Genomic DNA, 24,741 nt, shown 5'->3' with positions numbered 1-24,741 from the left:
GAAAAAAATTCATAGTCCGCATCAATAAATAATACACATCTCAATAATAAGCCCAATTAATAATATATATAAAAAAAACACATCTTAATTGCCTTATAAGGCTAGAAAGTCTAGAAACAGGAAACTGCTTCATGTTAAATTTACATGTGAACATTATTCTCCACTCTAAATGCTAAAATAATAAAAATTATTTCATTATGTCACTAGTAAGATACTAGGTTGCACAAAAGAAGAACTGAGGCACCTCGACCAGAAGACCAGGAAACTCATGACTATGCACAATGCACTACAATAACATATACTAATAATACAGAACACCGAAAGAATAATTAGCAAGAGACAGTGAAGAAACAAACAAGATTGAAAAAGAAGAGATGAGGAATAAGACAAGAAAAGAAAAATGGGAAGAGAAACAGGTACATGGACGATTTATAAAAGTGACAAAAAATGAGACTAACGAAAATACTAGACATAGTTACAAAAAGGAAACGTAAACAGGGAGACTGAATTCCTAATAACAGCTGCACAAGATAATGCAATTAGAACCAATCACATCAAAGCAAGGATCAACAAAACACAAGAAACCGGTAAATTCAGACTTTGTGGACAATGAGACGAAACAATAAACTATATAATAAGCAAATGCAGCAAACTACCCGAAAAAGAATACAGAAATAGACACAATCAAGTAAGGAAGGCAGTACACTGGGAATTATGCAGACGACTGAATCTTAAACATCCAGACAAATGATACAAGAACAAACCGGCAACAGTACTTGAAAATGAAAGTCACAAAATCCTATGGATATACAAACGGATAAACCCATCCAAACAAGAAGACTGGATATCTAGTTAACCAGAAGGAAATGTCCTGCCAGATTGTAGATTTTGTCATCCCAGCAGACCACAGAGTGAGGATCAAGGAGACTAAAAAGCAGAGCAAATACACAGAACTGGCCAAAGGGATCTGCAAAATGAAGAAAGTAAAGATAATGGCACTAATAGTAGAAGTGCTATGAACGATACCGAAAAAAGAATGGAGAGATTGGAATCAGAGGGATGGCAGGGAAGATACAATGAATTTCAATAATGAAAACTGCAGAAATATTAACGTGAATGTGGAGACTAACACTACACATAAACTACACACAAACTTGACACAGAAACGCCTACAGATGCAAAACACAAAGGAATATCACATGGAATCATGAGAACTGAAACTCTATAATTGAAAAATACCGCTCTACTTTTTTTTCTTCTCTATGAGTGTCACCATAAACGGGCATATCAAAATAGCAAACAAAACAAAAAAGTTGTGAAAAAAATAAACATTCAACAAATGATTTTTACCAAAGGTAAAATAAATTACTCTTCTGCCTATCTGGATAAGGGTTTTGTGTCTTAATTATTTTAAAGCGTTTATTTAGCTTTAAATACAGGTAGTGCCGAGTCTTAAGTTAAAACAAGAAAAAAATGACAGATATGACACTGTCATCTGTGGAATCGCGATAATCGCTCAAAAATCGGAAATTAACCATAATACGGGTAGACACCCACCCAATGAATGTCACGTTGTGGTAAGTTTATTTTACGACGTGCCCCAGCGTATTATAAACACCCCAACCTCCCCACGTTAAGAACGACTTTCGAAATAAACACCCCCACCCTCGAAAATCATTCCTAACATGAGGAGGTTGGGAGTGTTTATTCCGAAAGCCGTTTTTAACATGGGTGGTTGGGGGTGTTTATACTACGCGGGGACAAAAAATACCCACGTTGTTGTTTTTTTTTTATTATTACTACTTTTTCGTTTTGTTGTCTATACTGCAACATGCTTTACTTGTTGTTGTTGTTGTTGTTGTTGTTGTTGTTTTTGCTGTTGTTTTTTATTAAACCTTTTTTTCGATTTAAAAAAGTGGATTTCCCGCCACGAAATCTATATTGTTCAAGGGAAATAACTCTGGCTGGATAAAAAAAACAAGAAGAAGAAGAAGAAGAAAAAAAAAAAAGCAATCTTTCCTAATCCTTTCACAATGAATGAAATCACGCACGACTGAACATTACTTTTCTTACAATATTATTATTATCCTGCGATAAACGGATAACTCACTGATGACATGACGGTGCTTAACAATAAGAAATTATTGGATCAGATTTCTTTAATTATAAATTATACAACACGGGAACATTTAAACAACGGCGATCATCATCACTGACCGACGTTGGGACAAACAAGGTGCGTGGTTTTTAAGTTTTCCTATATTCTCAAGATAATAATAATAAAAAAAATTATTGTTTTTAATATTCTGATTAAAAATGAGAAATATTTCTATTTTTTTTTTTTTTAACACATCTTGCCTCAAGTGTTTCTTTCTTTCAAAAAATAAATATAAATAAAATCATGACTTTAAATACATTTTTATTAGTTTTTTTTTTTGCTTGTTATTTAAATATTTCGTGCTTTATACAGTTAACGGACTGTGCTATTTTTAGATAGAATTTTTAAGTTAAATCCAATGTTTGCAGCACGTTTGTTTAATAAATTGGGTGCTAAATGCACTTACTGATCCGCGCTATTTTTTAAATCGTATTTCCAAGTTTAATTAAAGTTTTCTGATTTTTTTTTTATTATTCCATTGTAAGGTTAAAGTATAGAATAGTTACAAAACACCCTCCCCATGTTAAGAATGGCTTTTTAAATAATAACGTTATTTCAGCACGGATCAATAAGTGCACTAGTACCGTAAATTGTTAACTGAAAGTAAGTACAGAATTTTTTATATAGCTCCATTTTTATGTTAAGCATAGTTTACTTGCTGCAGTTTTAAAAGTTTCATCCTTGTTTTATTAAAGAGTTTCATTCTTTGAATTTTTAAGGTTAAAAACTAAATTTTTGAAAAACCTTACTATAACCTTTTTAATCAAAAAAAAAAAAAAAAAAAAAAAAAAAAAAAGTTGCCGCAGCTTCTTTTTTAAATGTTTTCATCTAATGAAAATATCGTTGGTTCTCTCTTAATAGTCGTGTACATTTTGTATTATTAATGTTATCAAATTTTTTACATAAAAAAAAAAAAATTGTCGCAGCTTCCTTTATTTAATGGGTGCTAGTGCAGAGAGTGATCCGCGTATTTCCAAGTTTAATTAAAGTTTTGTTTTTTTAATTCAATTGTAAGGTTGAAATATAGAATAGGTACAAAACACCCTCCCCTCCCCATGTTAAGAATGGCTTTCTAAATAATAACATTATTTACGTCCGGATCACTCTCTGCACTAATACCATTTAATGTTTTGACTTAAAAAATATCGAGCGTCCTAAATTATGAGATGAAAAAAATGAACGAATTTTTTAGTCAAAAAGAGTTGTCTCTCTCTGTACAGTGAACTATTGTAAAACAGCGCCATATTTTGGAGGTTGTTTACGATATTTTCGAATTACAAAACGGTACCTACTTCGGTTCTCATGTAGAAGACGTTTTCTTGAACTAATTCCGCTTTATCTCACTTTCGTGCCTCTATTCCGAATTCGTAGCAGCGGGCCGATAGCAGTGGACTTTTTTTCGTACCAAAACGGTCATTAACAATGTTAAACAGTAAATGTATTAATTTTTAAATGGGCAGACCTGTACGAGAGTGCCCCCAAGATGCGTCTTTTTCGCTTATTTATTTATTTTCAATTTTTTTTTTTTTCGCCTAACGGTTATCATAGATTAGACTTAAGGGTGCTAGTGCAGAGAGTGATCCATCCGCGCTATTTTTTTAAAAATCGTATTTCCAAGTTTAATTAAAGTTTTGATATATTTTTTTTATTCAATTGTAAGATTGAAGTATAGAATAGCCTATTAAAGTTTTATGTTTTTTTATTCAATTGTAAGAATAGGTACAAAACCCCCTCCCCCTCCCATGTTAAAAATGGCTTTTTAAATAATAACGTTATTTACGTCCGGATCAGTCGGATCACTCCTCTGCAGTAGTACCGACTTAAGTATTATATTAGCAGAAAAAAAAAAGTTCAATGACTTTTAAGGGGTTCTAATCATGTGACACATCAGTAAGTCGGGTAGCAATGAAGTGTCGTTCTACTTTGCTGACTGTCTATTTCTTTACCGTCGTGTTACATGATTTGAACCCTTCTTAAAAAGTCATTAATTTTTTTTTTACAAAGTTTTTTTTAAGTATGATGTTACATACTTAAATTTGTAATCTATGATAATCGTCGAAAAGTGTTTTAAATACTCAGTGAGTGGGCACTATCGTCTGCCTCAAAATGAATGTTTTATTTCTTAAATTAAGTTTTATTTCTTTATCATTTTAATAAATATAAAACAATCCATAATATAAAAGGTAAAATGTGTGTTAGTGTATGCACATTTTTTTGTATGTCCGGCAAAAGTTTTTGGAGGTGGGGGGGGGGGCGCTAGGTGGAAGGGGGTCACTAATTCTTAAAACTTTTTATATACTCCCTAAATTATAATATCTCTGATTTACGAAAGGAGGCTGTGTCTATTTTCTATTTGAGCGACTTTTACACGCTATTTTCGCGATATTTCTTACTCTCCGCGTGTTTTTTTGGCTTTTTCATATAAAAGTAAAACTGATTTGAAAAAAAAAAAAAAAAACCGAGTCACTGGCCTCTGTGACCAGCAGGTGTCGAAAGCAATCAGGTTTGATCACTTTTGATAATACCCCTTCATATTCATTAAGACACTGCCCGAGCTCCCCCACTCTTGGGGGAGCTGATTTCCCCCACCACGACAGAAAGAACTGGCTTCCAGCCAGACTTAAGTGCATGATTTCATTTCTTTTCCTGCGTTAACTCATTCACTTTCACTTTCTCCATGTCAGTTTTTTGATTGTTAAATTGGAACGCTTTTCACTTCCTGTCCTGTCGTGGCCGAGCGGTAACAAGTCAGGTTGTTTTCATTTTCATCTTTGCGTCAAGGCTTCAGGTTCGAGCCCACCTGCCTACTAAAACTTTTTTTTCTCAACACACACCGACAAACACCTTGGCAACGCCGCTAGTAAGTTTATAAAATAAGAATAGGTCCATAATATAAAAGGCAAAATGTGTTTATATGTCTGCCAAAAACTTGAGACACGTGACAAAGACTGACAAAATTGGTATCGCTTGAAAGCTCAGTCTTGCGGACAAGTATCCAAAAATTGGCCAAAAACGTTAATTCTTTGACCATCAACTGGGCTGTTTTTTACAAGGAGGAGTCGATTTTTTATTTTTATTTTTTTGTTTCAAAGTAATCATATTCCTTGCAATGCCTAAGCTTCTTTTGAACAGCGGCGGCGTATGTCATGGTGGGTGCGGCGACCGAACCGTTCGCTTTTTTTTTTTTTTTTTTTTTTTTTTTTTTTAACTTCCTTTTCCTGCTGCCTATTACTTTAAAAAAAATTCCCCCCCCCGCGCACGGGTACTCGCTGCTATTTTCATTTTTTTAATTTTTTTTATAGTGTTTTGAAATCTTTTTAGGGCTTATCTTATCATAAAACCTCTACACACCCAGGCAACGCTGGGAATCCCTGCTAGTATTATATAAATTTCAACTGTCTGTTTATGTGTTCGTCTGCCAAAAACTTACTGACAAAATCGGTATCAATAGAAAGATTGGACTCTCGGAGGACAAATATCTAAAAATTGGCCCAAAACATTAATTCTGTGCTGGTCAACTGAGCTGTTTTTTGCAAGGAGGGGTCAGTTTTTGCGTCAACATTTTTTGCAAAGTCATCATACACCTTGTAATGACTAAGCTTATTTGGATCGGCCACAATGTCGTAAGTTGTGGTGGGCATGGCAACTAAAGCGTTTCCTTTTTCTTCACCTCCTTTTCCTTTTAGTGTTATAAGTTCGATCCTGGCTACTGCAGCTAATTTTTTTTTTTTTTTTTTTTTTTTTTGCACTTGCATGGGTACTCACTGCTATTTTCATTTTTTTTTTTTTTTTTTTTTTTTTTTATAGAGCTTCGTTGCTCAACACCCTTACCATAAAACTTCTCCACACCCGGACAATGCCGGGCACCCCTGCTAGTCATAATTATTGGAGGGATTTCTCCCCAAAATATTTCTCTTATTAGGTAATATGAACTGAAAATTATCGAACTCATTTGTTGAATTGAAATATCATTTTACCATATTATTAAAAATTGTAGAAAGAAATCAACTAATAAGCTATGTCGCTAAAATGCGCCTACTATTTTGGCAACTTTGAACTGATGTCTCCCAAAGGAATTCCGGTAAGTGCTTGTAATTATTTGCGGTCAATTTCTGACACATTAGCCCTAATTAAATGATGCGAGTTTATTTCTCACAAACTCTGGGTTTTTATTTCCAAAATCGTAAGGTTTAACTCGAGTGTTTGTTTTTTGCTAAAATAACTCATCGTGAATTTATTTTTTTGGAGACTGTTATCCTCGTCTTCATAATTGTTGTTTCATGACATTTTGGCCAACTATTTCTCTGGCCTTCGTCAGGTGGTCAATCATGATAGGAATGCTGAGTCTCTTAACTGTATTCTCAGTAATTACTGCCTTCCATAGTTGTTGTCATTTCACCACATTTTGGCCGGCTTTGGGTAGGATTGAAAGCCAGAGGAATAGTTGGCTGAAACATCATGAAAGAACATGAAGATATCAATCCGCAAATAAATAAATATACAAATTATTCATCTCAAAGGATTCCAGTTTGAATTTTGTCAAAATGGCGGTTTTTAATTGCTTCTCAGATGAGTTTTAGCTGAGTCTGATTTGCCAAATAATTTAACAGCTTATGGAATTGAATATTTACTAAATGTAAAGTCGAACAGAAGGAAGGAAGAAAGCGACCACGTGTCTGCATGTGTTGTCTTACCTGCTGGGAGGATCACAGGGAGGGCAGAAATTAAAAATGGTGGCTGTGGTTTTGTAAGATTATTGAGTGATGACGTCAGGCCTCACGTGACTTTTTCTGGCCGCCGATTGACTGATGACGAACGCTTGGACAATAAAAGGAGTATGTTCAGAAAATCGAGGACACTGTGTATCAACTGCATCAGTGTGATTGTAAGTTCGACGTGTGTGTTAATCAACTGCCGTAGTTGTGAAACGAATTCACTAAAATAATTTAATAACTCCTCTTGGGTTTGATTTTTTTTTTTTTTTTTTTTCTGTCTAAACAATTAATGATTGTCAAGTAATTTAATTGACTTATTGTTAATTTAATTAAAATGGATTATTTATATCTGTAAAAAGAGGGATTTTTCATTTCTTTCTTTGTTAAATGTGTTCTGTTCCGGTATTGATTTAGATTGCTTGCTTCTAAAAAAAAAAAAAATTTTTTTTTGTAAAAGATTTCTTGCTTGTCTTAAAAAAGAAATAATAAAAACCCTTGCTGATTACTATTTCTGAATCCTTCTCTTTCCTCACAACCAGAAGCAAGCTATAATAATGTCTCCTTCCAAAGAAGCATCCCCAGAGGCTCAAAAGAGGTAAAAATCCTGTTTTTAACAGTGTCGGTGACCACAGCTTTCCAAATTGAAGAGCCATGGTAATCTCAGAAAGACGAGTACAGATAGTATTTTCCTGTTGCTTTCCATCTTGATTTGGGGGTGCACCTCCCCCTGTGAGTTAAACACTCTTCCAGATACCAACCTGAAAATTTCTATGACTTACATACAGCGCCTAGTCTTCCCAAATGGTCACCCATCTGGTACTGGCCAGGCTCATCGTTGCTTAACTTTGGTGATCTGGCAAGAACTGGTGTGTTAATGTGATTGTACAAAGATTTAATAAGTTTGGGGCAAAGAAATTTTGCATTAAAACCACATTGGATTAGGTTTCTTCTCGCTCATTTTCAAAAATTGCCAATAATTCACATATTCTTAATACAAGGAAATGGTTGACAGATTATGACAATTTAATCGATCAATTGTTATTGAAAATTGTGAATGTGGAAGCATGTTCTTTGCTTTGCTTTGAGGTGAACAAATTCTTGGATTCCATGCAAGAAGATTTAGTTGAAATTGAATTTCACTGAGGAGGATGACAAAGTCCACAAGTTTGGAAAATTCCAGTCTATCAAAATGGAATTAGAATGCCCAATTTTTAGTAGAGCTCCTTTGGATAAGTTTGAATTCTGAACCTTTATTGAAAGATTCAAGTTTTGTACGGCCTCATTGCAGGTTTCGCACAGGCTTGAAAAATCATTGATTTTTAATTTTGCCTTGAAAAGACCTTATTTCTACTATTACCTTGAAAAATCTTTGAAAATATGGAAAAAGATTTTGAACATTGTTTTTTTTTATATCCAGTAAAAACGTGTTGAAATATTAAAAATAAAATCAAAATAAATACTATTAAATTATTTTTTAATAAAAAGATCATTAAAATATTTTTTAAATATTGAAAATAAAATAAAAATATACATTGTTCTGAAATTGCATAGTATTATTGTGAATACAAGTTACATATCACAAAACTACCTGAGGTAGTTTTGTGATATGCAATGGGAAAGATAATTAATAGCAAGTGGGTAAGGGAATGTCAATATGAGTGTTGACATGCATATTGTTGTATATGAAAAAGACATTTGTTTAGAGTAAAATTGGTGAAAGTGGCTTTTGTTTTGAAAACTTGAATTTTGTCTGGAGATGGCCTTGAAAAACTTTGAAAAGCCTTGAAAATGGACATTAATAAAGCTGATAAATCACTTTCTTTTAAATTCCAAACTTCAAGGGAAGGCATTTGAACTCGTTTCTAATCTCCTGTTACCTCAGATAATTATGTTTGAGGGTTTGAACTTATTAAAGGAAAAATTCCTTAATACTGTGAAAAATTTTTTTTTTTTTTTTTTTTTTTTTTTTTTTTTTTTCAAAAATCCCCATTGCATCCCCAGAAACTCAAGAGGTAAAAACAATGCCCCAAAATGGTAAAAAAATAACACATTTTGCCCTATATCTTTTGATCCATCCATTAGATTTTTCTGAAACTTGGCCAAAATGTGGAGGCTATTGTTCTTAATATAAATTCAGTATGGGTGACCCTGACAAAATTCTGGTTTGCATCCCTCTGGGACTTTTAGGGCTAAAAAAAACATGCCTTTTTGGAGCTCTTTTTTCGTATTACTCAAAAACTTTATGCTGAATTCAAGGTGTAAAACTGCACCGGTTGTCCATTTTCACTGGGATTCGGCATTCCCAGGAGCTTAAAAGGAGTCACGAATGCGCCGAAATTGCAAAAAATGACACGTTTTACTCCATAATGTTTGCCCCATCCATTAGGTTTTTTCCTGAAACTTGGCGAAAATATGAAGGCAATGTTGGCCCATCACACTTCTCACATTCATCATTTCTTTACTATTTTTTGTGGCGTCATCTCACATGCAGCACCAGAGGGGGGGGGCATGCACGCGCAGCTTGTTTCTGGCGATTTTATTTAAATGTTTTCTTTAGTATTTTCCTTTCCTATACGGCATAATCGCGTTGACACACCGGTTTTCGTCAGATCACCGAAGTTAAGCAACGTTGAGCCTGGTTAGTACCAGATGGGTGACCACTAGGGAATTCTAGGTGCTGTATGTGCTCTCCGCTTATCTCGGCATTTGTTTCCAGTCGTCTTGTACTTCACTTGCCACTGGTATTTAACAATGTCGTCTCAGGAGAGGAGTGGTTGGAGATTGCGCACCTCCTGCCACAAAAATTTCATGCGCAGGCAACACTTTGTGGCTATCCTTAGTCTGTCTAGTATTTTTCTTGAGTAGCATTGTTACACTTTGATAATCGGTGACGCTTGGTGAAAGACAGCAATTGAGGCATATTCCAAGCAAAGCTGAGCGGCCAGTTAATCTGGTTCAAATTTTGCACAAGTACCCAAATTTTTAAATGCTAAAATATTATATTAAACAATTCAAAGCAGAATTAGATGAATCATTTGATTCGGCTTTTTTTTCTCTGAAAGATCTACTTCAGGAAAAATTATTTCTCATTCTATTCCGAAAACTTCTAATGGAGGTTTGGAAGGAATTAATGTCCAGCAGCAAGGAAAGGTATCTATTATGAATAATATTATGGACATAATTGATTTTATATTAATGGTGCCATCGTGCACAAATAAAAGGCGGGACTCCACTGCACAAGCGCACGAGCATAAGACGCCCTAGATCCATGTACAATTTGCACATGATGCCAACTGTGATTCTGAGGCAGCTGATGGAAGATGGAAATTTGAAGAGAGTCACATTGGTCCGTGCAAGGAGCCTGACCAGATAGACAGAAGAGATACAGGTGGCCATCAAATATCTTGAATGAATTTCTTTCAACGTTATCACTACATGTGGTTTGATTTCGCACTAAAATTGATTCTCTTGATTTTCTTTGTTTCCGCTCACTTTGCTTTTGGAAGAGGAGGTGGCATAAGTAGAGGAAGATATAAATTATTAGTGTATTATAACTGTCTAGCTCACATTCATTCAAGTTCTAAAGCATGGGCATTTTGAAGGTGGGTGAGCTATCTGTCTAGTAAATATAAAAAGGAGGCGATTGTTGGGTCCCCTCCTGCATTTGACACCAATGATTTCGACAATCGTTTTTATAACCATCGGTTGTGGTAATCAACCAATGAAAATGTTCCAAAGTTACTATAAAAATTGTCGAATTTTGGATTCAATCGGTTCGCCGTTGACTATGTTACGAACCGCATTTGATTCTTAGCCGCCATCTTTGTTACTGGAAATTACTTAACACTCAGTATCGAGACTGCACTTTGTTCAACATAATGTCTCAACAGTTAACAATAACCCAGCCATGAGCTCCTGTCATATTTAATATTGGATTATTTTTATTTACTGACTTGTGTCCGACCATTTTTCTACTTCAATATACCTCTCCCCCATCCTCTTTCACCTCATTTCTCTATATTAAAATAAATAATTTTTTATTCGCCTTTCCTTGATACAATAGATAACATTGAAAATAGCTGAAAAACCAAAACGAAACTTGATCTAGTTGACCTCCAATATCTTTTTAATCTTAGATATTATTTATCCAGAGCAACACCTATCAGAATAATACCAACTTAGTGGGTGTTTGTTTTTGTTAAAATGTTTTTGCTAAATGTGGAGGGTATGGCTCCCAGAATTTGGACGATCTTATTTATAACGGTGCGTTAGGACAATCAACCAATGAGAAGCCTCCGACCTCATTATAAAAATATGGAATTTTGGATTCCAGTCAGTTCATTATCAGTCTCTGTCTTGATCTGACTGAACCACTGCTGAGTGTAATTGCATTGATTCTTCACCGACTGGATCAACTACCGCCATCTTTGTTCTGCAGAATGGCTCAACACTTAACAGTTTTGTAGTTTTTTTAAATTTTTAACAGGACATACAGACATATGCTGATTATATTATAAAAGACGAGCTATAAGGCCACATACTGCATTTAATAAGGCTTTGTGGAAGTATTTCATGGAGTGCTATTCTAATCAGTGTTTCTTTTTATATATTTGATAATTTTGTTCTTGATTTTTTTTTTTTTTATGCAGTTGTTCACTGTAAGTGATGTTTCGAACATGTTTGCAGCGTTTGGTAAGAAGACATTCCTTATTTTTTCTACAACCGAAACAAAGATTTCATCATGGTAAGAAATCGCTTCTCTTCAACATATATTTCCATAAAAATTTGTAATTATTGCTTTGTATTTGGATTATAAGTGCAAGGTTATAATCAGTTCTAAGACGTTCTGAAGGCTGAATGTTTAATTCTCAATACAGACAAAATTAAAAATATAAGAATTACTTAAGACTTACCTGGTTATAGCTGACTGAACAAGAACAATCTACTCTTTTGGATTAAGTATTCAGCTCGAGATTCCATTCAAATTCCAGAGTTTGACAAGACCTACCTAGTGGAGCAGGTGCTAAGAGTGAAGAATGGATGGAGTGAGTTTAGGGAATTGTTATCATTACTAACCAGCAGAGTGTCACCACAATCAACTAAAGGAAGTGTCTACCAGGCATAGGTATGCAGTGTGATGATGTATAGAAGTGAAATCTGATGAGGGTTGAGGAGATGCATTGCATGGAGAGAAATAATGATGGATGTGTAACCTATCTCTGGCCAGGTCTTTATTTACCCCTCTTTCTCTCAAATCAATTTTTATCACTTTCTTCCATGTTTTCCGTGGCTTGCCTCTGTGAACTGAACCTGCTACCTAAACTGTTCTACATCAACTACTCCAAGAATTCTCATCCGTTCTTTCGACATTGGCTACCCTTTTACACACATCTCTCTATACTCTCCAAATTTAATCTTCCTCTGAGGTCATCAGAACTAAGTCTTTAAGACTCGCATTACACATCCATACTACAGGGTGGAACAATAAAATTGTCGCCCAAAAGAAAACAACACTACAGCTTTATTTTAAAATTTTTGTTTAAAAAATCAATTCAGGTAACTTGATTATGTAGTAGAGCTGACATCTATTCAATGTAGCTGCCTTCAGCCTCAATCACTGCCTCAATATGGGTTCAGAACTGGGAGTATGTCTTTACCACAAGCACCGGCAGGAGCTTGACAGATGGTGGTGATCAGGCTGGCTTTAGTGTTATGGGAGGTCATGTTGGTGATGTTCTCGACATATGATGAAACAAAGTAGTCCAGTGGGTTCAGGTCGGGGTAGGAGAGGGGCCAGTGAGAGAAGCATTCTTTCTAAAGCCAAGCCTAGGTCTCTTTGGGCTTGTGGGCTGGCACTGAGTTCTGCTGCCACACCCAGGGTCTGCCAGCAGTCACCTGATTGTACCACACTCTTCAGCACATCCAGGTACACTTTGGTGTTGAGTTTCAAACCAACTTCGAAGATGTGAGGTGGCATGATGTGGCCCTCACTTGAAACCATACAAAAGATCATAACCGTAGTTGGAAACTTTTTCATCACTCTTGGCATGTCCTTGTTTGTGATGATCCAGCAATTCATTTTGAGGGTGCTGGCAATGGTCCTGTTGTCATAACTTGATCGGTAGAGAGCATGAATTGTACAACAGCACATTTCTGATCTCGTTCGTTGAACATTGTGTCACTTTCAGACATGATAAAAGGCTCTTATTGCTCTTGGGATAAACAACTGGCCAACTGGTAGATGGTCTGCAATAAAAAAAGAAAACCAGTTTTCATCAAACGGAAATTAAATAATGTTTTTTTCTATGGTGACAATTTTATCGTTCCACCCATCCATTCTCATATCATTTCTCATCATGCAATACATGTCCTCAACTCTCACTTTGTACCAGTTGAAATGAATAGCTCTCGACTTGAAGAAACACCCTACTTCGACAAACTCCTAAAAGGACCTTTACTGAAATAGAAATAGAAGACGTACTATGTACATCAGATCCGTTGCCAAACTCATTGGAAAAATGGTGGAATCATCTGCCGTTTCAGAAAGTATCACAATCCTCTATCAGTACAAGAGTCAAATACATTTCAAGATGGTGGAGTTCCTAACCCTAACCCTTTTCTGTATTGACAAGATGCAAAACTGTCTTCAAAATTTAGCGGGTGATGACCTTTTTTAGCTCCCTATTTCCTTTTTCTCACAGAAGAGACGTTGTGAGTCTCTCTGATCTATCGATACTTTTATGGTAAGTGTTCGACTGAGCTCCACTCTATGGTTCTTTCCTGTAAAACGTTTGCAATAAATACATGCTTAGCTGCAACTACCGCTAACAACTTCCCACATTCTCTATCAGTGCCTAAAACTAAATGAAAATTTCATGAGCAGAGTTTCTTTCCTAGAACTGTTCATCTGTGGAATGCAATACTGTGGGTCTGCTTCATTGCTGACTATAACATGGTCATTTTCAATTCCAATGTGAATAAATTCCTGTTGAGTTGTCCTCTTAGATAATCCGGTCCTCTCTAAGTTTCACTATGACCTTGTTGTTTCACCAGCTACCTACACTTAAGCCTTACACTGTGGGGTATATGGTTAGAAAAAAAAAAAACGTACCGCGCGTATCTGCATCGCTCTTAGGGAAAGAAGGAAAGGATCGCCAGCACATTTGTATACGCGAAGGGCATCTTGGGAAGGCAGAGCATGATGGGAGAAGCTATTTTTTTCCTGTCTCTTCCTTTTTTTTTTATTTTCTAGATAGGAGGATATAAGGGCAGAGAGAAAAGAGTCATGAACATCTTCTCTTGAAAAGAATTTTGTATTGCTGATGTTCGGATTGTGCGGTGTGACATTGGTGGCGAGTGGCTAGGTGTGGTCGATTGGAAAAGAAGAGGGCAGAAACGTGCTGTTGTCGAGAGAGTGACTCACTCCTTCCCGAACCCCAGAACCAGGCCATAATTGGTGACCTCCCTAGTAAAAAAAAAAAAAAATGCTTGGTAGCTTTTTTATCTACTGCATTTACTGTCATATCATTTAAGTTTGATTTATATTGTACGTATTATATTCCCATTTTCATTGTTTTAGTATATATTAGATTAGGCCAGTGTTCAAGACAGATGGGGTAGAATTATAGCTTACTTTTACCTTCTGTATAAGTCTTATGTTTGTAAATGGTTCTAGTGATGTGCTTCTATTTGTAGGCAAATTACAGGTTTCTGCTGAAGTTGCAAGCGCTTTGAAGAATGGTCAACCTGTTGTGGCTTTGGAAAGCACAATAATCAGCCATGGAATGCCATACCCTCAAAATCTCAGGTAAAAATCAGAAATCATAGTCACTCTAAATAAAATAACAAGGTCCTGGATATAAACTTAAACTATATCCGAAGTGAGGCCCCAACTTGCGGGCTTTGGGGAGTGTGGAGCCACCCTTCAATTGCCATTGCTCCCAGGTTCACTCTGACCCGGAGTGGTAGTACCTGTTAGGATCCCAACTATGGGTTAAATAGAAACCGACTTAAAAAAACAAATATACTCTATTAAGAAATTGTTCTTCAAAATCACTGGATTCGGCATTAAATAACCTGAAAAGGGTTGATATACTGTAAAACAAAACAAAAAATTAACAAAATACACTTTGCTATTAGACACAGTTGCAAACAGTAGAGGTTGTGAGGTTGTTGATATCTGGACTGCAGTGAATGTTACACAGCAGCAAAATTTGAAGTATTAACTTTAATCACAAAAGAACCGAGAAATAATGTAACATAAAACAAAATATTAAAAAAATAGACAATTCCTTAGGATTAAAGGCACACCATGTCTTTTTTAACAAACATTTTGGTTATAGTAAGTTAACATGCTTACTAACTCTTTTTATTGCGTTTTTCTAGCTGTCCTTTTTAATTTAATAATCATTGAAAAGTTTTTTTGATCTTATTTTAATTAAGAATTATTGAAATTAGTTTTCTTTCTTTTTTTTTTTTTATAAGAATTGAAAACATTTTTTAAAATCTTTTGTGAGTATTATGTTGGATATGTTTGTTATGATGTTTGAAATTTTATTTTGATTTCAATAATTTTATTTTTATACTTTCATAAACATATTTACTATACAAATTAAAATAAAAAAACTTCTTTTTATAAGCTCATAAATATGTTTCTTATAAAATTTCAAATAAAGTAAAAAAATTTATTTTTTTAATTTTGTCATTAGAAATGCAAATAGACAAATGGTTATTTTTATCTGTATAATTTTGTTAGCTTTTATTGTATACTTTGCAATAATGTCATTTTCTTATATTTTACTTCAATAAATCGCTTCGCAGTAGAAATACCAAACAAAAATAAAAAAACTGATTTGTCTTGTCACTGCTCAATCCCAAAACTGAAGCATATGCTAACATATATTTTGTGCAAATTAAAATAGGAGAAACCTTTTAAGGGAACAAATGTTAATTAACTCAGTATAAAATTAACTCGGCTTTAGTATAAAAATAAATAATTTTATGATTTTGTTTGATCTTTTTTTTTTTTTTCTTTTGAAGAACTGCTCAGCAAGTGGAACAAATTATTCGTAAAAACCAATGTGTACCTGCCACCATTGCTATTATCAAAGGAATTGTTCATGTGGGTGAGTAGCCATGACGACATCTTTGTCTTTACTGATTTTTAAAACAAGGTAAAATTATTTGCTTCATTATCCCTTTTATATTTGACTAGTAGCGCTATCTAGTAGCCTTATAATGGATGCGATTTAGTATTACAATTACTTAAAATTGTAAATTTTTATTTTCTTAGGAAAAACTGACCAATTCACATGATTTTTGGAATATGACATCTTTGTTCCATGATGAATACATTCAGAAAAGATTTTTCTGTATTTTTTCTTTATTTATAAGTGTAATTCTAAATAAGCACCCATATTTATATTAAAACTTCAATCTCTTTCTTTCTCTCTCCTCCGTAACTGCTTTTTCTCCTCCATCCAGCCCATTCTTTTCTCTGGACACGGACACACACACACACACACACACACAATCCTCCTTTTATGTAGATTCTTCCAAGAATAAGTTGGCATAAGAGAAGTAACTCCTTGATAAAAAAAAAATTGAGTTAATTCCCTTAAAAAGTCACCCACCCTATGAAAACTGTCAGTTTAGAATAAGAATAATTTTTTCAAAAATTTAGATGTTATTCATTCAGGACAAAGCGGATAAAAAATATGCCAACTTTGTGGATGTTTGTTTTGTAGTTTTTGATTTTTAGTTGGACACACACACACACACAACTGCCGTTTATATAATACACTAGCGGGGGTGCACGGCGTTGCCCAAGTGTTTGTCGGTGTGTGTGTGTAGGAAAAAAAAGAAGTTTTGGTAGGCAGGTAGGTTGGAAGTCGGAAAAGAAAAGGTGACATGTTACCGCTACGCCAAAAGGGCAGAAAAGGTGAGAATGGTTGAGATTAAGCAGTTAAAAAAGGCAGGTGCTTAAATGAACGTCTAGGTCAAACATCACGGCATAGAGAAATGAAATCACACAAAGTTTTCTGCGTATTTGTTTGTTTCCCAAGATGTTGGGGAAAACCAGCTCCCCATAAAAAGGGGAGTGCCCAAATGAATAGCAATTGTCTGATATGAGGGGTTTCCCCCAGATTGATCAAAGATGATTGCTTAATGGACGTGCTGGCACAAAAAGCCGAGAACACAGCTTTCGATTTTTAGTTTCACTTTTTATATACGAAAGACATGAACAAACACAAGAGCAGGAAATAGCTTGTAAAAGTCGCTCAAATAAAAGATAGAGATGACCTCCTTTTGTAAATTACAGATATTATAATCTAGGGAGTATATAAAATATTCTAAGTAGTACCCCCCCCAAGCCTTTGCAGGACATATAAAAAAAGTGCACATACTAACACATATTTGCTTTTCTATAATAGATTAAGTGAATTTGAAAATATTTTTTAATCATCAACATTTTGAAAGTTATGACTTTAAAATCTATACTCTTATTATTATCCAGAGTCTTTTCAGTATAGGCATTATGCATACACTCTCCATATATATCTCGTATATAAAAGGCCATACATCTGTCTCCATATTTTCAAACTCTATCACTTCCAAAACTAAAAGTCGTAGAGCATCGGTCGCTAGGGGCCTCAAATGATTTGATTTTTTACTAACCGTTCTTTTATGGGTTTTTAGCTGGTTAAAATAGTTTTTAAGGGTCAAAAATGAGTCAAAATTGAAAAAATTGTTAAACATTTTGTTCATTCATGTCATGTTGGTACAGTGGTAATGTCACCAGCTTTGAATGCTACAGTTTTGCTTCCGGCTTCGATTCTAGGTGATGGCACCCAAATACGTTTTTTACTTTTGAAATCACAACTCTGTAATAATATATACATAATCTAGACAAATTAAAATATATGTAAGTGTATTTTATGCCCGGGCAAAGCTACCCCCCCCTGCCATTAGTGTATATATATATATATATATATATATAGATATATATATGGAAATAATAACCATTTCAATGTGATGAAAAGGGAAAAAAAATTATTTATGCATTCATTGATGTTTCATCTTTATTACAAGTTATAATCATTTTGAGAAAGTCTTGTAATAAAGATGAAATGTTACAAAATATATAAATGTTTTTTTTTTTTTCCATTTTATATATATATATATATATATATATATATGGCCATTAAGCTACACAGAATTTTCCGCATTTCATCATGAAACAATGACGGATGTTACTGTCGTGTGTGATAACATTCTTTTTTTTTTTTTTTTTTTTTTTTTTTTTGTCTCTCTTCCTTCGTAAAGCAACAACATAAATCATTTGAAAAATCCTAAATCATTTACATCCTTTATAAAATAATTCATCTTTATCTCAGTATGTAAGAAATGTTGGAAACCACTGTATCAATGGCATTGTACTTGATTTTTGTTTCTTAGTTTGATTTAATTTCTTAGTTTTTCTCCTTTCTCAGGTCTTGAAGAGAAGCAACTGGAACAACTGGCTCATCCATCATTCAAATGTACAAAAACTTCTCGCAGGGATTTACCTTATGTATTAGCACAGGTATGTTGATTTGTTGATGTAAACGTTCCATATTAATAGCATGACAGATCGTTCAACTTATGGAGATGTTCGTGATTATTTCAGTTCATTTTGATTTTTTTATGTATAAACTTTCTTCATAGTTTTTCAGCATAATAATACATCGAAACAAGCATCTGTGTCTATCATTTAAAATATAAACAAGGATTAAACGTAACAATGAACAAGAAAGTTACCCACTTTAAATCTGTTCTGCACGTTCAATGCTAGATTTCCAGTGGGAAAAATAACAAACTTATTTATAGTTAGATATTTATTTTATAGGTGGCATTCATTTGCAGACAAGGAGACTATTTTCACAAGGATGGATTGAGGAAGATAGTTTCATTTTTGACAAGAGAAAAAGTTGGAGCTGAGATTTTTTTATGTTCTTTGCAGTGTTGTTGTAGACGAGTTAATTTGCTGTATTATCTAAATATATTTATTAATGGAGATCGCTCCTGACAAGACTTGAAGTCACTTGATTTAATGAGTTAAAAAAATTCTACTTTCATATAGATTCCAAGAGTTTATTAAATACATTTATACAATTTTTTTTAATTTATTCAGAGAAAGACTGCTAATATTCACTTTTTTTTTCCATAAATTTTATTTTACTTTTTTCTATAAATTTTATTTTTTTCTTCTATAAATTTTTTCTATAAATTTTTTTTTTCTATAAACTTTATTTTACCTTTTTTTTTTCTATAAACTTTATTTTACCTTTTTTTTTTCTATAAACTTTATTTTACCTTTTTTTTTTCTATAAACTTTATTTTACCTTTTTTTTCTATAAACTTTATTTTACCTTTTTTTTCTATAAACTTTATTTTACCTTTTTTTTTCTATAAACTTTATTTTACCTTTTTTTTCTATAAACTTTATTTTACCTTTTTTTTCTATAAACTTTATTTTACCTTTTTTTTTCTATAAACTTTATTTTACCTTTTTTTTTCTATAAACTTTATTTTACCTTTTTTTTTCTATAAACTTTATTTTACCTTTTTTTTTCTATAAACTTTATTTTACCTTTTTTTTTCTATAAAACATGTAAATAAACGTAGTTATTTAAAAAAAACGTAAATAAACGTAGTTATTTAAAAAAAACATGTAAATAAACGTAGTTATTTAAAAAAACATGTAAATAAACGTAGTTATTTAAAGAAAACCATGTAAATAAACGTAGTTATTTAAAAAAACATGTAAATAAACGTAGTTCTTTAAAAAACATGTAAATAACCGTAGTTATTTAAAGAAAACCATGTAAATAAACGTAGTTATTTAAAGAAAACCATGTAAATAAACGTAGTTATTTAAAAAAAACATGTAAATAAACGTAGTTATTTAAAAAAAAATTGAAAATAAACGTAGTTATTTAAAGAAAACCATGTAAATAAACGTAGTTATTTAAAAAAAACATGTAAATAAACGTAGTTATTTAAAAAAAAACATGTAAATAAACGTAGTTATTATTAAAAAACATGTAAATAAACGTAGTTATTATTAAAAAACATGTAAATAAACGTAGTTATTTAAAAAAACATGTAAATAAACGTAGTTATTTTAAAAAAAACATGTTAATAAACGTAGTTATTTAAAAAAAACATGTAAATAAACGTAGTTATTTAAAAAAAACATGTAAATAAACGTAGTTATTTAAAAAAAACATGTAAATAAACCTAGTTATTATTAAAAAACATGTAAATAAACCTAGTTATTATTAAAAAACATGTAAATAAACGTAGTTATTTAAAAAAAACATGTAAATAAACGTAGTTATTTAAAGAAAACCATGTAAATAAACGTAGTTATTTAAAGAAAACCATGTAAATAAACGTAGTTATTTAAAGAAAACCATGTAAATAAACGTAGTTATTTAAAAAAAACGTAAATAAACGTAGTTATTAAAAAAAACATGTAAATAAACGTAGTTATTACAAGAAAACCATGTAAATAAACGTAGTTATTAAAAAAAACATGTAAATAAACGTAGTTATTTAAAAAAAAACATGTAAATAAACGTAGTTATTTAAAAAAAACATGTAAATAAACGTAGTTATTTAAAAAAAACATGTAAATAAACGTAGTTATTTAAAGAAAACCATGTAAATAAACGTAGTTATTAAAAAAACATGTAAATAAACGTAGTTATTTAAAAAAACATGTAAATAAACGTAGTTATTTAAAAAAAACATGTAAATAAACGTAGTTATTTAAAAAAAACATGTAAATAAACGTAGTTATTTAAAAAAAACATGTATATAAACGTAGTTATTAAAAAAAAACGTAAATAAACGTAGTTATTTAAAAAAACATGTAAATAAACGTAGTTATTAAAAAAAAACATGTAAATAAACGTAGTTATTAAAAAAAACATGTAAATAAACATAGTTATTAAAAAAACGTAAATAAACGTAGTTATTTAAAAAAACATGTAAATAAACGTAGTTATTTAAAAAAACATGTAAATAAACATAGTTATCTAAAGAAAACACGTAAATAAACGTAGTTATTAAAAAAAAACATGTAAATAAACGTAGTTATTTAAAAAAAACATGTAAATAAACGTAGTTATTTAAAAAAACATGTAAATAAACGTAGTTATTTAAAAAAAACATGTAAATAAACGTAGTTATTTAAAAAAACACGTAAATAAACGTAGTTATTTAAAAAAAAACGTAAATAAACGTAGTTATTTAAAAAAAAAACCATGTAAATAAACGTAGTTATTTAAAAAAAACATGTAAATAAACGTAGTTATTTAAAAAAAAAAAACATGTAAATAAACGTAGTTATTTAAAAAAAACATGTAAATAAATGTAGTTATTAAAAGAAAACCATGTAAATAAACGTAGTTATTAAAAAAAACATGTAAATAAACGTAGTTATTTAAAAAAAAACATGTAAATAAACGTAGTTATTTAAAAAAAACATGTAAATAAACGTAGTTATTTAAAAAAAACATGTAAATTAATTATTTAAAAAAACGTAAATTAGATATTTAAAAAACATGTAAATTATTTATTTAAAAAAATCATGTAAATTAGTTATTTAAAAAAATAATCATGTAAATTAATTATTTAAAAAAAAATCATGTAAATTAGTTATTTAAAAAAAAATCATGTAAATTAGTTATTTAAAAAAAAATCATGTAAATTAGTTATTTAAAAAAAAAACCTGTAAATTAGTTATTTAAAAAAAAAATCATGTAAATTAGTTATTTAAAAAAAAAAATCATGTAAACGTAGTTATTTAAAAAAAAAAATCATGTAAATTAGTTATTTAAAAAAAAAACCTGTAAATTAGTTATTTAAAAAAAAAAATCATGTAAATTAGTTATTTAAAAAAAAAATCATGTAAATTAGTTATTTAAAAAAAAAATCATGTAAATTAGTTATTTAAAAAAAAATCATGTAAATTAGGTATTTAAAAAAAAATCATGTAAATTAGGTATTTAAAAAAAAAATCATGTAAATTAGTTATTTAAAAAAAAATCATGTAAATTAGTTATTTAAAAAAAAAATCATGTAAATTAGTTATTTAAAAAAAAATCATGTAAATTAGTTATTTAAAAAAAAATCATGTAAATTAGTTATTTAAAAAAAATGATGTAAATTAGTTATTTAAAAAAAATCATGTAAATTAGTTATTTAAAAAAAAAATCATGTAAATTAGTTATTTAAAAAAAAATCATGTAAATTAGTGATTTAAAAAAAAAATCATGTAAATTAGTTATTTAAAAAAAAAAAATCATGTAAATTAGTTATTTAAAAAAAAAAATCATGTAAATTAGTTATTTAAAAAAAAATCATGTAAATTAGTGATTTAAAAAAAAAATCATGTAAATTAGTTATTTAAAAAAAAATCATGTAAATTAGTTATTTAAAAAAAAATCATGTAAATTAGTTATTTAAAAAAAAATCATGTAAATTAGTTATTTAAAAAAAAATCATGTAAATTAGTTATTTAAAAAAAAATCATGTAAATTAGTTATTTAAAAAAAAATCATGTAAATTAGTTATTTAAAAAAAAATCATGTAAATTAGTTATTTAAAAAAAAATCATGTAAATTAGTTATTTAAAAAAAATCATGTAAATTAGTTATTTAAAAAAAAAATCATGTAAATTAGTTATTTAAAAAAATCATGTAAATTAGTTATTTAAAAAATGCTTGCCAGATTCTCCGTTAACCATCGTGATTCACAAAGAGGCTAAAAAATTATTCAGGGGACAGATGGAATTAATGCATCCTGTACACTGATTGGTCGGTGGCTAAATCGCTTAGCAAGGACACTGATTCATGAGAGAGAAAAAAAAATCTATATTTTATGCCTGCTATAGTTTTTCTATAAAAATATCTTTACTTTCAAAATTCAATTTTAAATTTCAGAATTTAAATGGAGGAACAACGGTATCAGCTACAATGCTTTTGGCACATAAAGCTGGCATTCCTATTTTTGTGACGGGTGGAATTGGTGGCGTTCACAGAGGCGCAGAATCAAGTAAGGAAGCCAAATGTTACACTTATTAAAGTGACCATTTTCTTTTTCTCTTTTTTTTTTTTTTTTCATTTATTGTTACTGACATTATTTCCATGTTTGATACAAATAAACTGAAGTCTATGCTTGACTTGTCCACCAACTTCCAGTCATAAAAATGCAACAGTCTTTGTGTTTTATTTCCATTCAATGATAAACACACCTTGATACAATGTGCACAAATCTTTTATAATTTTGAAATATTCTTCTCTTGGCAATGCTTTAATTTTGGCTGCAATGACCATCTTCAGTTCAGAAATAGTCCGGGAATTGTTTAGATAGGCATTATCTTTGAGATGACCCCACAGATAAAAAAAAAACAAAAAAAAAAAACTGGTGAGTTATGGTTTGATGAGTGAAGTGTGAAGCTCATTCAGGATCACACCATCTACTGATCAAACTATCACCAAAGTGTCCCTTGTATATCATTGAGTGACAGTAAAACAAAAACTGTTGGACATAATGGCTGAAACTTGGTGAATAAGAACTTTACCAAATATGTTTGAATTGCAGAAAGGATTGTGAATTTTAATAATTTCAGAGGTGCCATTTAAAAAGTCTTATTTCTTTTCGATCACTCTGTGATAGCAATAATAATAATATTCAGATTCTCTATTATATGATTATCATCCTCAGCATTATTTATTTCACATTTAATGTACATCTGACCTATAATATTGTTTGTACTTGTAGTAGTAGTAGTACAATGTTCTCTTTAATCTCAAGGATGATTCATGCTAAATTTGGTTCAATTTTGACAAATAGTTATGGAACTTATGATGTGACCAACACAGAAAACATGAATTATAGTATAGATATCAACTTTAGATAATCAGTTTCATCTCTAAGTTGATTTTCTTATCTATTACTAATGAAGATTTGGTATCTGTCTGCCTAAAACCGAAACTATACTATTACTTATATTACTTTAATACACAATTCAGTTTACTAAACTATTTCAGACTAATGTACAATCTTTCAATGTTCAATTCATGTGTGTGTGGAGGGGGTAGTGTAATGTACATTACCTCCTTCTTTGAGGGAGTATTTTAGTATTTTTCTGTCATCATGGTTTTTTAGTTGAATGGGAGGTAGTGTATGTAGTCTGTTTTTATGAGATCATCCTCCCAGGCATTACTGCTCTCTTTTGGAGCAGGGACCATGCAGTCAGTATATGTTCATTTGTCATTATACCACGCTTCCAAACATTACCTTCTTTTATTTTTTAGGGAGGTGGTAGTGTAGTATCTGTTCTGTGGTCATGATACCATCCTATCAGGGATTACCTTCTCCTTTTTGGATGGGTGATTTGGAGGGAATTAGTGAACAAAAGTATGCTACTTCTGGTTGCATATTTTTTGTTAATATTAATAAAAATCACTTTTTTTTTCTTTTTTTTTAAAATACATTTCTCATTCCTTCATAGCAATGGACATAAGTTCGGATCTCACTGAACTTGGCAGGACACCTGTCACTGTTATATCTGCTGGAGTAAAATCTATTTTAGATATTGGAAGAACTCTGGAGTTTCTGGTAAGTGCATTTTATTTTTTTAATGTTTATTTTTTTATGTGTGAAAATTAAACAAAATCTTTTTTCATCAGCACAGGGAAAATATTCGAGAAGTTTAGATATAGACTTCCTCTCTTTAAAATAGTTTTACTTGTGTAGTGGCATAATTCTTTACAGTTAATTATAAATAATAATAGATAATAAATATTCGATGAT

At 31.3% G+C, this 24,741-nt stretch overlaps 1 protein-coding gene and 1 pseudogene across 1 annotated transcript in view; both read left to right on the top strand.

The window, feature by feature from the left end:
• The first annotated feature begins 1,978 nt into the window (after nucleotides 1-1,978).
• The window catches only part of LOC145294113 (uncharacterized), a 69,406-nt gene continuing 46,643 nt past the window's right edge, over nucleotides 1,979-24,741 (top strand). The window contains exons 1-7 of the mRNA XM_080141210.1: nucleotides 1,979-2,236; nucleotides 11,523-11,617; nucleotides 14,569-14,680; nucleotides 15,913-15,998; nucleotides 18,366-18,457; nucleotides 22,866-22,977; nucleotides 24,440-24,546. Coding sequence (XP_079997336.1) covers nucleotides 11,539-11,617; nucleotides 14,569-14,680; nucleotides 15,913-15,998; nucleotides 18,366-18,457; nucleotides 22,866-22,977; nucleotides 24,440-24,546 — 588 coding nt within the window. The 5' untranslated portion in view covers nucleotides 1,979-2,236; nucleotides 11,523-11,538. The remainder of the gene's footprint in view (nucleotides 2,237-11,522; nucleotides 11,618-14,568; nucleotides 14,681-15,912; nucleotides 15,999-18,365; nucleotides 18,458-22,865; nucleotides 22,978-24,439; nucleotides 24,547-24,741) is intronic.
• Nucleotides 9,443-9,559, top strand: LOC145294300 (5S ribosomal RNA; annotated as a pseudogene).

This window comes from Euprymna scolopes, chromosome 15 (genome assembly GCF_053919585.1).
Source record: "Euprymna scolopes isolate OS-2025 chromosome 15, ASM5391958v1, whole genome shotgun sequence".
Taxonomy (NCBI): domain Eukaryota; kingdom Metazoa; phylum Mollusca; class Cephalopoda; order Sepiida; family Sepiolidae; genus Euprymna; species Euprymna scolopes.
Note: the sequence above shows the minus strand (reverse complement) of the source record. Positions and strands in the feature narration are given on the sequence as shown.